Below are 15,928 nucleotides of genomic sequence, written 5' to 3' on the forward strand. Positions count from 1 at the left end.
TCAAAGGTGAATGAAATTCTTGCAAAGTCTTCAGTGTGGAGTGCTTTCAAAGACCAGAAGCATGATCTTTTCATCTCAGAGACTCAGACTGCAGGCTACCTGACGGGTAAAGTCTTGTTGTTTTTTAAGTCTGCTAACATTAATAACATAAGCAAAACGTTGCCAATTACTAATAATGCCGGCCCTCCTTGCTTCTCTTTGAGCTGTTGATGAAACATAGTGATTCGCTTTATCCTAAAAATCACTTGGCTGATTCCTCCAAGCAATCCTTTTTCTATCCAATCCCTGTAACTTCCCGGCTCTACGCTTCCCTTCCCTCTTTGTCCTCTACGTTTCCTCCTCAGGGGTTTCCACTCCTTCTCTCCTGGCCGCAAGCAGCCCTTTGCGGGGTGGGCTCTAGACTCCAGAGCTGGGCCCCCACAGCCCTCCTCTTTCTTGCTTTGATGCAGGTAGACTCTTGCCTGGCTCCTACTATCACATAATTATCCTCCCCTTCTTTCCTCCATCCTTGTTCCATCATGCCACTTTCCATTCCAAAGTCTTCATCTCACAGTGGTAAATATATATATATCAGTATGAAAGTTTTTCTACTTTCTTGTCATCATAATAAAAATTAAAGTGAATATGAAGCTATTATTTTAGATTTTTTTTTTCTTGGTTAAAAATTTTTTAAGGTAAACATTCATGTTAAAGCTTAATTCTTAAGTTGAAATAGTTGTTTTTTGTTTCTAATTATTATAATTTTTTTTGGCTTTATTACCAGCCTGACATAAAATAAGCCTTTAATCTCCTAGCAAAACATGGATTTTTAATTGTAAAACAAATAATAAATTAGCGTCCCGGAGTTTTTTCAACTTGGCGATTTTGGCCACGTATATATTTGTTCCAGAGTGAGGAGGAATTGTAAGTTGAGAGAAATTACAACCCACTTTTATTTGGATTTTTTTCCTCCTAAAAGACTTGCACAATGCAGGACATGCTTTTAAAATTAGAGTAAAATTATACAAGGTTTCCAAAACCTTGTAACAAGTGTGGTACGCTGTTATATTGAACCCCATTTATTCTAATATTCAGTGCAACCAAATAACACTAGATTTGTTATTAGTCTATCATATAAAATCCCAATAGAATACACTGTTGTGGCTGGAACTAAATGTAAGGCGTGTAAATACTTTTACATGTCTATGACTCCTAAAAAGTGGAGCATTTGGAGAAAACTGCTTTAGTTTAACTTTTACATCTTCTTGGTTCCAACTTAGGGAAAGTACATTGATGAACTCTGTGAACATTCACTCTTTAATCATTATAGCTCCACCTCTTCTAAGTCCCATCTTGTATGCAGCCTAACCCATTGTCCCTGTGGCCCTTCAGGTCCAGGAGTTGCAGGTTACCTCACGGCAGGAACTGGCTCGACAGTATTGTCAAGTGTCCCACCCCCTGTAGACAACGACAGCGGAGACCAAGGCTGAACGACTGACAGTCACGCTAAGGCTTCCAGACTGCCTTCTACAGCTTGGAGAGGGGACCGCTCAGCTTCCCAAACATCACAAAGGACGGGAGAGGGAAGACCGAGGAAGACAGTCACCAAATTCTCTGCAATTCGTCATGCAGCATCACTCTCCTTCCCCCGGCTTTCAGATGACACTGAAGTCTTCAAGATTTACTTTCTTTTAACAAATGACCATATTTGGATTTTCTTTTCCTGTGCTACTTATTCTTCTGACAGAAAAAGGGTTACTTTTTGTATGAATATATTTTTTACTTTTTTGTTTTTTTTTGTTAGAAAGTTGCAGAAAGCCCAAGTCTTACTATTAGAGGAATTTCTCTCCTCTTCTTTCAGTCTTTTCTTGTTTATCATATCCCAAAATCTTCTCCTTGTCCCAGAAAATTTGGCCGTGTTTGTGCTCTCTTTTTACATAAACATCACAATATTATAACTTGGAATAGAAATGACATTGGATATTTAAAAAAGAAAAAAGTGTGCAATCTCCCCAGGAAGAAAGCTCCCAAAACTGAAGTGGACCTTTCTGATTTTGCTTGTCCAGCTCTGATAGCCAGCCTTTAATTTCTCTGATCTTCATCCTTCTTCTTCCCTGCCAACCATGTTTGAAGCAAATCTCTTCCCAGAACGCAAAAAGCATTTTACTATTTAAGTAAAGATAGAAACTTTAAAGTAACCACAGGAAATGAGCTTCAGCATACATGACGAATGACTTTGACTGATTTTGAAATCTTATCTGAAAGACTAGTGCAATTTGTGAGATGTTCAATGTAATATTACGTATATAAACTTTCTATATTGAATGTACATTTAAAAATGAAATCAGTCACAACTTGTACATAAAATTTTAAGAATAAAAGGGAACCTAAAGTGTTGTTCTTTTGTATTTAGATTTGTGAACAGCTTGAATTATAGTAAACCACATTTATTTATGTAGCACATTTCAGCAACAAGACGATTCAAAATGCTTAACTTTATGAAAACATCAGATAAACAAGAACTACATTCCCATGGAAAAGTTGTAATCCAGACTTTAAAAAAATTATGTTCCAGTTGTTAATCGAAGGCAGTCCTAAACAAATATGTTTTAGCGTTAATTTAAAGGAACTCAGTGTTTCGGCAATTTTGTGGAAGTTTGTTTCAGATTAGAGGAACATACTTGAGTGGTTTGAAAAGTTGATACAATGACAACAGATCTTTAATGTATTTTGATACTAAGCTGTTTAATGATTTGTAAACTAATGGTATTTTTGAAGTCTATTGTCTGAGCTACAGTGAGTCAGTGTACAGATATTAGAACTGTGATGTGACACAAGCAGCAATGTTCTGGATCAACTACTACAGCTATAACTGAAGCTGTTGCTTACTCTAGAAGATTGTTCCTCTTTAGGTCCAAAGATAACTTCAAATTCACATTCAGCTGAAGAATAGAAAGCCGACAATAACTACTTCTCCCACTTTAAAAAAAATAAGATGGATTTGAATACTTAATTTATGAATATTCATAAGCACAAATGAGCGTGCAGCAGTTCCGCTGAATTGGTATGCATTCAATTAGCATAACAATGTTCTTATGATGGATGTGTTTGCAATGGTTATCTTAAAGAAGGGTAATAAGATAACCATCTAAAAACCAAGGGTTTTAGATTTAAGCAAATATGAGGAAGACCGCGGTTTAACATATGACAAGACAATTTTACTTTTTGTTAACCAGAGTTCAAAACTAAGGGAAGAGGCAAAATGCTGCTTATCCGTGAAATGTCCAGTTTGAAAGTCTGTGGATCTGCCGGTGCAGCTGTTTGATTCCACTCGGACGGATTAGCTTGTTACACCGGAAGTTGCGCCAACGGCGCGAAGAGTGTCAACAATAACTCCAGTTTGAGTTAGACGAATTGCTATGAAAAACATAACATTTCATTTATGTCTGTTTATGCATTTTGTGACTAGTATTAGTTACGTTGTATGAATGTTAATTAATCTTGACACATTCAAAGTTGTAAAAATAACCGGTTAAAGTTTCAAAGGTTAGTGGTAGATGTTGAGAGCGAATGTTTAGCACGTTCTTGGTGAAAAGCTAAATTCTGTCATGAGTACAGAATACATCTTTACATTTTCAGCCAATCGGAGTCTTTTTACAAGAAGTAAGTAATTCGGGTCTTTTCAAGTTTACTAATTTGAATAAGTGTGGGTTGTACTTTATGGAAAGCCTAAAAGGTCAGTGTTGTTTTTATTTTTAATAAGCACAAAGGTTCACTTGAAGTTCCGTCAATAAGACACGTTCGTAACTCATGTCAAGTCTCCTCTAACATCGAGGTGAGCATGTCTAAACCAGGGAAGGAAGACTTTATTGTGAAGTTTGTGGAAAGTAAAGGATTCAAACCAGATTATGCAGTCAAAGCATATGAGGTAAATATCACTTCTGGCTTAAGCTTTGATTGTGTTTGTAATTCACGGAATTTTTGAACCATGTTTCTGTTTGCAGTTCTAACTCTTGAGTCATATTTATGCAGGCCATTCTGGAGCTGCAGTCTGAAAAGTATTTAAAAACCATCCAGGAAGAAGATGTTTTACAGATGGACCAGAAGGACAAGTCTCTGTTTGTTTTCGTCAACTTCACCACTCCAGCTTTTCTGCACTGCAAAAAGGTCTGAACTCATTCTGTATGCATTTTGCAAACTTGTCATGAAATCTAATTGTTTTTATTTACAACAGTAAAGAAATTTTAGACTACTACAGTTCCGTTCTTGTACGTAACATGCCTTAATTAATATTTAAATTAAATGCATAGAATTAAATTCAAGTATAAACTAAACACCTGCTAATTTGAACAGTTGGTCTGTAACAATCGGATCTCTGGTTTTCTTTTAGGAATGTTTTTTATTTGAAAAGTTATAACTGATCCATCTCCAAGCTTTTTAAAAGTTATGCCACGTTTGCTTCTACAGCTTGGGTGCAGAATAGTGAGTCCACTGGTGGTGCTGGACTGCCTGCAGCAACAGCGCTGTGTCCCTAAAGCAGAAAAACCAGTGTACAACATGGCGATGGCTGACGTCACTATTTCCTGCACCAGTCTGGATAAAGCAACACGGGTTGGTTCTGATGATTTATTTATTTATTTAATATTCCTTTCAAAAAACAGAATTTTGAAACAAAAGTTTTACATATAAATGTGCTTATGTGTATTCTGTCTCACTCTGAAGGGAGAGGTGATGGATCTGGTGCAGCTCATGGGTGGACGGGTCTATCTTGATCTTAATGTGTCTGTCTCACACCTGATTGCTGGGGAGGTAGGAAGCAAAAAATACCTGGTGGCTGCCAGCTTGGGAAAACCCATACTGCTGCCCACATGGGTCAAAGCCTGCTGGGAAAAATCACAAGACAGGTAAGCACCTTAGTGAACCTGGTTGATTCATTAAAGGATGGCTTCTGTTAATTAAAATGGAAATGTTATATTTAATTACTGAACAATAAACGCAGTTTCACTCAGCTTTAAATTTTAAGCACTTTTTTTTCTAACTGAAATGTTTAGCAGCAAATTATTTTAGTTGATGCAACACAGTCTGTTAAAGAAAGATTGGCAGGAAAAGGCTTGATTTTGTGTCTGGTGAACAATTGTGTTAATTTTACCAAATGTTGTGACTCTTTTTCAAAGACTCAATAATAATAGTAATTTCACTGTGAACTAGATTTTTTTATTTAAGATATCTTGGTATATCAAAGTGTTGGTGATGCCATGGCCTCTAATGAGGGCATTAGACCCCAGAGAAACCTGAAGTCATGACAATGCTCTTAAATTACAAGGTGGAGTTTTAAAAACTTCTTTTGCACTTTCCTCACCAGTCTCTTCAGGTACACAGACCTGCCAGTTGAGGACTACCTGTGCCCCGTGCTGCTTGGCTGTACCGTTTGTGTGACTGGCCTCTCCAGCACAGAGCGCAAAGAGGTGCAGCGGCTCTGCGAGCAGCACGGGGCCAAATACACCGGCCAGCTCAAAATGAACGAGTGCACACATCTCATTGTTAGTGAACCGACAGGTAAAGTCTCCACAATTTAAATTTGTCTAACAAAAATATTTTATTCCAGTAATATTCTTAAATATATATATATTTTTTTCATTGGTGTTACTGTTTTGCTGAGAGTCTATTTTTTGTTTGCAGGTCAGAAGTACGAATGCGCCAGGAAGTGGAACGTGTATTGTGTGTCTTTGCACTGGCTGTTCGAAAGCATAGAGAAAGGCTACTGTCAGGATGAGAGCAGGTACATGGTGCAGCGCAATGCTTCAACAACCACACGGCCTAACACCTCAACTCCTACAGGCACCAGCAAGAGAGAAGGTACCCTGCCAATTTCTTCTGTTTTTGTTGATGCATTCATGAGTAAAAACAAATCCACAGTGGCGTGTTACAGCTGTTGTAGATAAAATTTGAAAAAAAAATGACCACTGAGGTGTAAATTTCCACCAAAACTCAGATTTTTTTGATTAATTTCACATATTTACAAGAAAAAAAACATTACATTGTCAAAGTTTTAAATTTGCAATTAAATAAAAAAAATTCCACAATTAAAGAAAAAAAATCAAAAATTCTCTGACATTGTAAAGTGAGAAATTTGTAAAAACAAAAAAAAAAGGAAAATAAAATCACATTTTTTGTTTACTGAGATTATTAAGGCAGATGTTTGCAACAGAAACGGACAGAAGTTCTCCAAGACTAAGGTGGAAAATTTATGAATTTATGCTCATCTGGATACCTTCCAAAGCATAAATGGTAGATCGTGGCAAATTTTCTGCTGACAGATTAGTGTATCTTTATTCAAAGGTTTAGCCATCAATTTGCTGCAATGAGCTATAAATCATGACTTCCCCCTGCTGAGGTTTGTTCTTAAGGTTGTTGTGCTTTTTTTTTTCTGTAGATAGCCCATCTGTGTTGGGCCTGAGCAACATTTCTGTCAACACCAGTGTAGCGATAAACAGCACCGCTCTCACCAACATCACAATGAGTCGCATGGAGACACCAGACCCCATAGACCGTTTAGACCTCACTGTGTGCCCAGCAGATGATGTGTTGGATGGTTGTAAGGTAGAACATAGTCCACATTATCACAAAGCAAAGTCATTCCTTTCATTTTAGACAAGTTTTAAAATTTGTTTATTGTTGCACAGTTATATTTAAGTGGTTTCCCGGAGAAGAAGCTGGAGAAGCTGCGGCGGCTCGTTAGCGCTGCTGGAGGCCTGCGCTTCAACCAGCCCAGAGAGGATCTCACTCATGTGGTTGTGAGAGAAGTGGACCAGGAGCTCCAGAAATTTCTGTCCACAGCAACTCACAGGTTCGAAATACAATTTTTCTGATAATAATTCTATATTTTGGTTGTAAATGTGGTTGGCTTTAGTCTTTTAAATGATCAAATTATTCAAATCAGAGGAAAAGAAGTGTTTAGATCACCCAATAAATATTAAGATACTTTCTAAAGAAAGGAAAACAGTGTCTCAGTCCAGAAAAGATGCACAGCTAATCATCAAAGCCTTGTGAAAAAAAAACTTAACACCTAGAGTTAATGTTAACGACACCAATAGCTCAGACCAGGGGTACCCAAAGTTGGTCCTCGAGGGCCGGCATCCTGCATGTTTTAGTTCTCCTCCTGGTTTAACGCACCTGGATCAAATGTTGGCTCGTTAGAAGGCCTAAGAAGAATATTGACATGCTGAAAAAGTTGTTGGGACTACCAGGGAGGGAACTAAAACGTCCAGGATGCCGGCCTGGACGAATTTGGGCACCCCTGGCTCGGACAGTAGGACCAGCAAAGAAAAATGCATAAGTAAACATGGAAGCTGAACTAGAGGTACTTTCTATGGCAACAAAAACTAAGCCAAACAGAAAGAGTGGAGTAGGTTGCAGAAAACAATAGAAAGAGATGCAACTTCAACTTGGAATCGCTGTACCTGCAGGATTTTCAAAGGCAAAGAGAGTAGAGGACATCTAAGCTTGGAAGCGCTTGGCCTTCAGTATTTTCTCTGTAGCTTTATAGAGTTTGTGGATGGGTATTGGTTGAGAAAACTGTTAAAGGGTGCTTCACCAATTAAATAAAATTAAATAATATGTTCCTGTGTTTCTTCTCAGGCCCCATGTGGTAACAGCACAGTGGCTGCTGGATTGTTTCTCCAAAGGCATGTTGGTCCCAGAGGACGGATACCTCCACCCGGACTGTCTCCCTCCAGCTTCAGACGCTGTCTCCGTCTCCGCCCGTCCTCCGATGAGACATCGCTCGTCTTCCGGCCCGCCTGTTGCCAACCCGAACACTCCCAAGGAACCAATAACAGACGAGGATCTTCTCTCACAGTACATGGACGACGACCCCACAGTGGGTAAGAATCTGATTAATTAATTCTCAGATTACATAATTCAGAGGGAAATCATTTTTTTGTTTATCTGTAAGTTGATCTGGCAGCAGCAGCACCAGAGAATACCAGCATGAAGGCCTTCAGCTCAGCTGCAGAACCTCAGCCTGAGTTCTGGACGCCCCTCCACACTGGGAGACCAGAGCAAGAGCCACTGCCGCAGGACGGTCTGTTTTCTGGGAAATCCTTCCTGCTTGTGGGTTTTGGTGTCGAGGCTGAGGCTCAGCTCTCAGCGCTGCTGAAAGAGCAAGGAGGCAGGCTGCTGACGGGCCGCAGCCGAGTGGTGGCGGACTTCGCTGTGGTCCCTCAGCTGGGCTGCACAGTGGAGGCCACTGTGGATGAGGTGGTCACTGACACATGGCTGGTGCGAACTCAGATTGTGTTTTTGCTTTATTTTTCTGATTTGGCCTGCAGAGCTACATTCATGTTCTGATTTGTTTATTGCAGGCCATGTGTGTGGAGAACGAGCGCGTTCTGCCGCTGTCCTCTAACCCTCTGTTTACCCCCGTTCCTGTGAGGGAGGGGTACTTTCCTCTCAAAGACTGTGTTCTGTCTGTCAGCCAGTTTACTGGAGCAGAGAGGGAGTCTCTAGTGGAGCTGGCCAAACATCTCGGAGCCAAGTACGTGGCATATATTTTCACTTATAACAAACATTTTCCCCATTTTATAGGTGAAGGAAATCTGCCGGAGGAACTATCTCTTAATATATTAAGGAATTGTTCACTGAAACAAGCTCCTATTTCTTGTAAGAGAAAAAAAAGTTATTTGTATGTTAGTTTTGTCTTATTTTAAGTGAATTAAGGTATTTGCACTGAAAACTAAACAAAAAAATATTTGATAAGATTTTGTTTTTGCAACATACTCTTCTCCTGACTAATACATTTGTCCAATCAGATGTTCTTGGCGTTTATTACACCACATTAAATGTAGAAAAAGTTTTAAAACGAAGTAATATTTTTGCCACAACCCTGGCATTTTAACAGGGTGCACAGATATATTTGACAGACTGCATAATAACTTGCAGTCTATAAAATACCCGTTTTGCAAGCTGTTTTTGTGTTTCGGTCAGGATCATTTTAGTTCCCTCTGTTACTTGTGTTGTTCCTTTTGCTGTGAACTTCTTGCTCAAACCGTTTGCTTTTCTCCCTTTACTCCTACAGTGTCCAGGATTACTTTGTGCGCCTGGCCAACCAGAAGAAAGGCATGCTGGCCAGCACTCACCTGGTGTTACAGACCCCTGATGGAACAAAGTACCAGGCAGCTAAGAAGTGGGGGCTTCCTGCCGTTTCCATGCACTGGATACTTGAGTCTGCGCGGACAGGGAAGAGGGCGGCAGAGGAGAAATATCTGGTGGATCTGCCTTCCTCTCCAGGTGATACTCATATTATCTGTATATCTACTTTGTGTTGCTTTAACCCCGTTGAACCTTGAGGTTCCTACTGCCAAAAATCGACTCTTCCATTTGAGACCCAAATGGAAGTATAAAACTGAGTAATGTGAATTTACCCTTTTAGTAAATGAAAAATTTTATGTCGAATTAATCGTCACAATTTGCAATTCCACAGAGAAAGAAGACGAGAGCTTCGTCAGCGGATCCCAGAAAGCAGCTCCGCTCCAACCCGCTCGTTGTTCCCCAGAAATCCCGTTGCTGGGTCCGCAGGGCGGGAAAGCGGTCACGCCGCTCGATTGCGGTCGCTTTCAGAGCAAAGTGATTCGATCTGTGTTGGACGAGATGAAGCCCAGAGAAAACCCGAGCACACCGACACCAAACCAAGATGGCGGCAGAGGGAAACCACTCCAGAAGGAGCCGTCCCTGCAGCTGGACACTCCCTCTCGATTCCTGGTCAGGGACCAGCTCTTCAGGCCGTCCTTTAACTTCAAGGTCAGCACCAAAAAAACAGACATTTAGTTTTATCCTCCCAGGGGGGCACGTGACAGATGAATCTGTTAACTTTTTAAGGATGCACTCAAAGATTTGGAGACTCCTGGCGGAAGATCTAAACCCGGAGAAAGGGTGGAAACTCCACTTACCGACGTTATCAACAGGAACCTGAAGGTTGCTCTGGCAAACAGCTCAGTGAATAACGCCACAGAAATGCAGGAAGTCTCTGCCAGCCCCCAGCTGGCAAAGACAATCGACAAGGAGGTCAGATAAATGGCCATTTTTAGTTTAAATATTGTTATGCTGTGCATGACGCATGACTGTACTGAACCGACAAAGTGAATCTAATGAAGTACTCAGAATATGTATATTGTTTTAAGTGTTTTTGTTTTCTCAAGATCCTGCAGAAAGACTCGGGACCCCTGACTGGTGTTGTGATCTGCGTGGGGAAGAAACTGAGCAAAATGCAAAGTGAACTGAATGCTATTGCTGCTTCGCTTGGAGCTGACTTCAGGTACTTAGCAGTTATTGCAAATTTGCTATAAAGATGTCTTCACAAAAAAAAAAAAACCCTCATATTTATGGATTTCCGAATCACTTTTACACAGAAATATAACATTTTATCTCCCCTATTTCAGACTTTTGCAGATCAAGCCTTTTAAGAGGTTGACTGAAAGTTCAGTTAAAAATGACCATTTCTGTGCTCTCCATATGTAGTGGCTCTTAAGAATAAGTAAAAAGGCTTATAATAAATTTCTTTCTTTTTTAGCATAATTTTATTGGAAATGCAAACTTAAATCTCAGCACATTGATTCAGCGCATGAAAAATCTCTAACAATTTTCACAAAATAAATGCAACTGAAATGTTTGGGTTTTTTTAAAATTATTATTGCTAATTTACCTTTTAAAGGTTAGTCAGTCTATGGACTTCTCATTAATAATCAGTGACTTCCTGTTTGCCTGTGTTATAAATATAATTTCTTTAAGTTTTTCCTCCTAGACTGAAGACAGGAAGAAAAGCCGAGAGCAGTTAAAAACGTTAACCGGCAACCTGGATTTAGAAAGAAATTAGTTTTAAAATTTGACCAGATATGCTCATTCTCTCTGTGTTGTTTTCAGGTGGGCCTGTGATAACACAGTGACGCATTACATCTACCAGGGTCGTGTTGGAGACAACTCCCGCGAATACAAGGCAGTGAAGGAGAAGGACCTGCATGTGGTCTCCCAGTACTGGCTGCATGCTGTGAGCTCACATCAGTAAAAATACTATTTTACCAAATTAAAATATAAATCCATCTTCATATGGCTGCCTTCCTCTGTCATTCTAGAGCGGCTTTTATTTAATGCAACATTTAAAGGCACAACATGTGGGGGGGAAAAAAAACTAATGATGAAACATATTTATTTATACAGGTTTATGTTTAAAAAAAAAAGTATACAACTACATTCAAGATGTATTTGTTTAAAAAGAATCTAAAATTATAAATTAATATAAATTAAATATTTAAAAGTGACACTTAAAATTGAAAGTTGTCAATTTCTAAAAGGCTATTTGTGGCCTTTTGAATAATTTTATCTGCTCCCCTTACCACAGATTTGATAATGGTGCAAATTTGCCCCCTCTAGCTAACGTAATAAAATTATTTTGCTTAAACTGTTGCTTTTGAAATAGATCCTGACATCTGATTGGTAAAGCTCCAAACCGTTTATAGTTGAAATAGATCAATTAAAATGACCAGAGCATTGTAAATTCATAATGTGCTGAATTGTGAATTCATTGTGAATTCATAAATAAACTATGAATTCATAGTTTATTTAGTTATCTTCCTCTATACTCTTCTTGCCATGTTATATTTTTACCAAATCTTACATAAAGGAAGTAATCTGTTAGAAAAACAGTTTTTAAGTGTTTGCTTTGTCTCTTCATGACTGTTTAATGCATTTCTTGTTGTGCAGTGTGCTGAGGAGCAGAGCCACGTCTCAGAGTCTCTGTATCCTTTCACTTATAATCCAAAGATGAGTCTGAACCTCAGCCAGGTTCCCAGTGGCTCCCAGAGATCTCCACCTTTAACACGGACACAACGCAAAGACGCGGCTGAATCAAAACACAACAAGGTTGGTCTGAATATGTGAAGAAATCTTCATCTAAACATCCATATCAGTGTTTTTGTGTCCATCTCATTAATAATGTGATTCAAATATATATTTATTTTTCAGTCTGCGGTTGTTGCTGCAGAGAAAAGCGCAGTTTTGCATTCTGTAAGTAATGGATGTGTTGATCAAGAAGAGGTGAACGATACCACAGAGAAAAGAGGTGAGGAGTTGTTGAGGAGCTGATTCCACTAATGACTTGAGAAGTTGATGACTGAAGTGTGTTCAATATTGTAGATACTCTGGAAATGAGAGAGAACCTTCAAAGACAGCTTCAGGAGATCATGTCGGCCACCAAAATGACAACAGGCAGGCGGGCTTCTGTCAGAGTTGCCAGGATGGGATCAGGCTGCACCGACTCGGGTCCAAACACACCTGAAGGCAGCCGGGCTGGACGCAGTGGGAGCAGACGCACTCTGGAAGCTCTGAGGTACAAAAAATGGTCATATGATCGTGATAGTGATGCAGCACGGGATTGTGGGAGTGTTTAACTGAAGCAAAAAAGCAATGTAGCTTCTAGCTAGCTAAGCTAGGTTTGTGGCATCACCTTTCTTGCTTTGGTTACCTAGCCACTCACTCACGCTTTGGTTACCTAGCAACATCCTTTGAGTAACTTGTGCAGCAGCAGTTTAAGGTTTCACCACTGTGCCTCGTAACTGCTTAAAAATAAAAAGTGAAAGAAGGAAATGAGAACAAAATCTTTAGAGAAAACTGGATAAAACAGAAAGGTCCCGTCACCAGTTTGGCAGTATTTCAAATATTTAAAACAAGAAACTAATCGATAATTATTAATATTGACTGATATGAAACCCTTATATTCTTCACTACCCGTCCCAGTAAAGTAGGAATAGAACAGGGCCCAGAGTAGAGCCTTGAGGAACCCCAAATAGAACCATCAAAAAGATATGATGAGAAACCATTAATTGTTTCTCACTGATGCGTTTCCAGGGTCCCCAGGGAAGCGGTAACGGACATAAACACTGAGCCGTCTCAAAGTGAGCAGATAGTTTGGGATGATCCTACAGCCAGGGAGGAGAGAGCGAAGCTGGCTGATAACTTCCAGTGGCCTGGGAGTCCATCACAAAACTCAGAGCCCCTGGCGGCGGCACCGCCTCCCACAGCAGAAAATGGACCGCACTTCAAGGACTCAATGACGGACTCTGAGCTGGTAGAGATGGGTAAGAGGATCCGCATGTTAACCTGGATGTATTGAGAATCAAAGGTAAAATGAAGGTGCAATTTAATGCCCACATTTAGTTTAAAAGTCATCCTTCAATTTCCTCACAGCTGCTTGTGACGTTATAAACCAGCAAATGGGTCAGAAGGTCGCGGCGCCTTCATCAGAGGATCCAGAAGAGGACATCCTCACTCCTAAAGCTCCCAGCATCGCCTTCCCTCTCGCCAAACCGCTAGTAGCACAAGAGCCACAGGTAAGTGCTTCTTGGAACTTCCCTGGCTATTTCCAGCACGCCGCTACAGCTGTAAAGGTCTTTTGTTTCTGTCAGGAAGAGAAAGAGGAAGAAAAACAGCCGCCCAGATTTCAGCTGTCGTCGCTCAGCCCTCAGGAGAGAATTGATTACAGTCATCTGATAGAGGAACTCGGTGAGTCGCTCAGCTTTTCTGGGGATCAAATGTCAAAATACTTCAGTATTTTATATATACAGTACATAAAAAAAACAGAAAAACATCAACGGTCTGAAATGATAAGAACGAATCCTTAATCAGTCAGAAGTCTCGCATTGAATAACGAGTAGCTGAACTTAATTTAATTGCATGTAACAAATTTCTTTTTTTCTTTTAAGTTGGAGCTCTATTTTCTTTTTTTTAAATATCTACCAGGTGTAATTTACTGATGCCACCTGTCTCTTTGTCCTGTAGGGGGCATCGTCCTGGACAAGCAATCTTTTGACCCCAGCTGCTCCCACATCATCGTAGGGAGTCCACTGCGAAACGAGAAGTATCTGGCCGCCATGGCAGCCGGCAAGTGGATTCTGCATCGCTCGTACCTGGAGGCGTGTCGCTCTGTGGGACACTTCATTCAGGTGGGAACCTGAAGACAACTCCATTATGTTTTGTCATTCCAGAGGCAGAATAATGCAGCTTCAATCTGAAAATATAGTATATCAACATCTGGATTCAGCTGGATTTGTTATGACATCACATGGTTAAGATGCTAGCTCTTCATCTCTACAATCATTTCTTCATTCGAATACGTTGATTATTTGGGATTTTTCTCTCCTTTCGTCTCTTCCTGCGGTGCAGGAGGATGATTATGAATGGGGCAGCTGCTCCATCTTGGAGGCTCTGCCCTCCATCACCTCTCAGCAGAAGAGACTGGCCTTGGCCGCAATGCGCTGGAGAAAAGCTTTGCAGGGAAGCTCTGAACATGACGTACGCACCAGATCCATTTCAAGGCTAATTATCACTGTCACTCACATAGGTTTTTAAAAGATAAATGTCTTAACTTGACTAAGGATGTTTCCCTTTTTCCAGGGAGCTTTCAGTGGCTGGATCGTGATGCTGAACATCGACCAGAGCAGAGAGTCGGGTTTCAGGCGGTTATTGCAGTCTGGTGGAGCGAAGGTTTCTCCCTGCTTTTATTTTACAAGCCACATGTTACAGGAGCTGCCAAAACCTACATTCATGCACCACAATTTGTCTCCAGGCACTTCAGAAGACAAGCAGGTCCAATTTATTATATACAGTAAAATAATTCCAGTCTGTAGATAGATTCAAACCCTACTATGTGGATTCTAGTTCCGTAACAGCTATAAAAACTATGCCGGTTTTTATGCTAATTGGTTTTCAATCAATCCAGCTGCTTCTTCAACCTCTGCAGAAATATCTTTCACAAATTTATGGAGAAAATGTTTTATAAAGCTCAGCATGAGTCCAAATGGAAAGTTGCTAATATGAGTCTTGACATAAATAGTATTTAGTCATGAAACATGTGGAAGCCTGGATCATCAAAAATATATGAGCAAGAATTAAAAAATAAACTGACAACTAATTATTACCAAGTTAGAAAATACAGCAGCGTCAAAAAGACCAGACAGTTTACTTTCTTTCTTCTTCTTTTTTTTTTTTTTTTAAACTACATATAAATGTAACATTTCTTGAAATGTGTTTAAGTTATCACCGTCTGGTCATGTTTTCTCTTCAGGTGCTGCCCAGCCCCTCCCCGTCACTCTATAGAGAGGCCACACATCTGTTCGCAGACTTCAGTCGTCTCAAACCCAGAGACTTCAAAGTGGACGTAGCTGAGGCCACGGCGCAAGGAGTGACATGCTTGAAACCGGAGTACATTGCAGATTACCTCATGCAGGTGACTGACTGTAAACGTGCTTTATAAATTACTTTCAAATGGCTTAAATCTGTTGGATCTCTAGGTGTTTTTGTTGATATTTTCTCTATTTTCTGATCTCAGGAGCCGACGCCGCCCATCGAGTTGTACTGTCTGACTGCAGCTCCGTCTGAGGAAGACCCATGCACACCGCCCCGTAAGCGTAAAGCAGCAGCCGACCCCTCCAAGCTGAAAAAGAGCCGTCTGAACTGAAACCTTTGCACAAATACATTCCTGCAACACTTTCATTTGAGTGAAAATAACTGTAAATAAGATTGTTGGTTTTTTTTAGGATTTATGAAAATGGAATAAAATAAATGTCGCATCTGTATTGTCATTCCTGCTGCCTCTGTTCCAACCACTGCAGTTGCTGCTGCTCACGCTGAGTCTGCAGTGATGGATGACTGAAATATGGTGTGCAGAAAATGTTGAGTCATGGTTTGTAATTGGGTGGAGTAAAACACTGCGGCCTGTAGAGGGCAGTGCAGGGATTGCATCAGAAAGGCAAGAGTGTAAACTATGAGTTAAATCGTATTTTAAGACTTGTGATTTAACACTTTTGCTTAATAGCTGCAGAGTGCTCAGAAATAAAAGTTAATTTAATGTTGAACATTTTTCATTTATATTAAGACAAATATAAGATGATGTTTAGTTATT

At 40.1% G+C, this 15,928-nt stretch overlaps 2 protein-coding genes across 9 annotated transcripts in view; both read left to right on the plus strand.

The window, feature by feature from the left end:
- LOC122824221 (dnaJ homolog subfamily C member 13-like) overlaps positions 1-2,435 on the plus strand; it is a 35,400-nt gene extending 32,965 nt beyond the window's left edge. For all 6 annotated transcript variants that reach the window (XM_044104566.1, XM_044104567.1, XM_044104565.1 and 3 more), the window contains 2 exons: positions 7-106; positions 1,372-2,435. In XM_044104566.1, coding sequence (XP_043960501.1) covers positions 7-106; positions 1,372-1,469 — 198 coding nt within the window. In that variant the 3' untranslated portion in view covers positions 1,470-2,435. The remainder of the gene's footprint in view (positions 1-6; positions 107-1,371) is intronic.
- Positions 2,436-3,312: 877 nt separating this feature from the next.
- Positions 3,313-15,600, plus strand: topbp1 (DNA topoisomerase II binding protein 1). Of its 3 annotated transcripts, none has more exons than XM_044104717.1 (28): positions 3,313-3,642; positions 3,743-3,907; positions 4,012-4,146; positions 4,447-4,590; positions 4,702-4,883; positions 5,342-5,535; positions 5,659-5,835; positions 6,413-6,579; positions 6,663-6,826; positions 7,618-7,862; positions 7,934-8,259; positions 8,343-8,515; positions 9,056-9,267; positions 9,461-9,777; positions 9,856-10,041; positions 10,176-10,291; positions 10,897-11,020; positions 11,734-11,892; positions 11,995-12,091; positions 12,166-12,358; positions 12,877-13,106; positions 13,216-13,358; positions 13,434-13,530; positions 13,807-13,970; positions 14,191-14,319; positions 14,422-14,511; positions 15,092-15,253; positions 15,356-15,600. In XM_044104717.1, exons 2-28 carry the CDS (start codon positions 3,821-3,823, stop codon positions 15,482-15,484), a joined length of 4,542 nt encoding a protein of 1,513 aa, XP_043960652.1. In that variant the 5' UTR covers positions 3,313-3,642; positions 3,743-3,820; the 3' UTR covers positions 15,485-15,600. The 3 variants fall into 3 exon arrangements, with proteins under 3 accessions (XP_043960652.1, XP_043960653.1, XP_043960654.1); XM_044104718.1 differs by having other exon boundaries at positions 3,815-3,907; XM_044104719.1 differs by lacking the exon at positions 3,313-3,642 and adding an exon at positions 3,698-3,715 and having other exon boundaries at positions 3,815-3,907.
- Positions 15,601-15,928: the final 328 nt, after the last annotated feature.

This window comes from Gambusia affinis, linkage group LG21 (assembly GCF_019740435.1).
Source record: "Gambusia affinis linkage group LG21, SWU_Gaff_1.0, whole genome shotgun sequence".
Lineage (NCBI taxonomy): Eukaryota > Metazoa > Chordata > Actinopteri > Cyprinodontiformes > Poeciliidae > Gambusia > Gambusia affinis.

Excerpts from the sequence above, each read along its gene's own strand:
- topbp1 (XM_044104717.1), top strand. The coding sequence starts at position 3,821 with ATGTCTAAACCAGGGAAGGAAGACTTTATTGTGAAGTTTGTGGAAAGT. Across the intron at positions 9,778-9,855 it reads GGCCGTCCTTTAACTTCAAG|GATGCACTCAAAGATTTGGA; the intron begins GTCAGCACCAAA and ends TAACTTTTTAAG. Across the intron at positions 11,021-11,733 it reads CCCAGTACTGGCTGCATGCT|TGTGCTGAGGAGCAGAGCCA; the intron begins GTGAGCTCACAT and ends CTTGTTGTGCAG.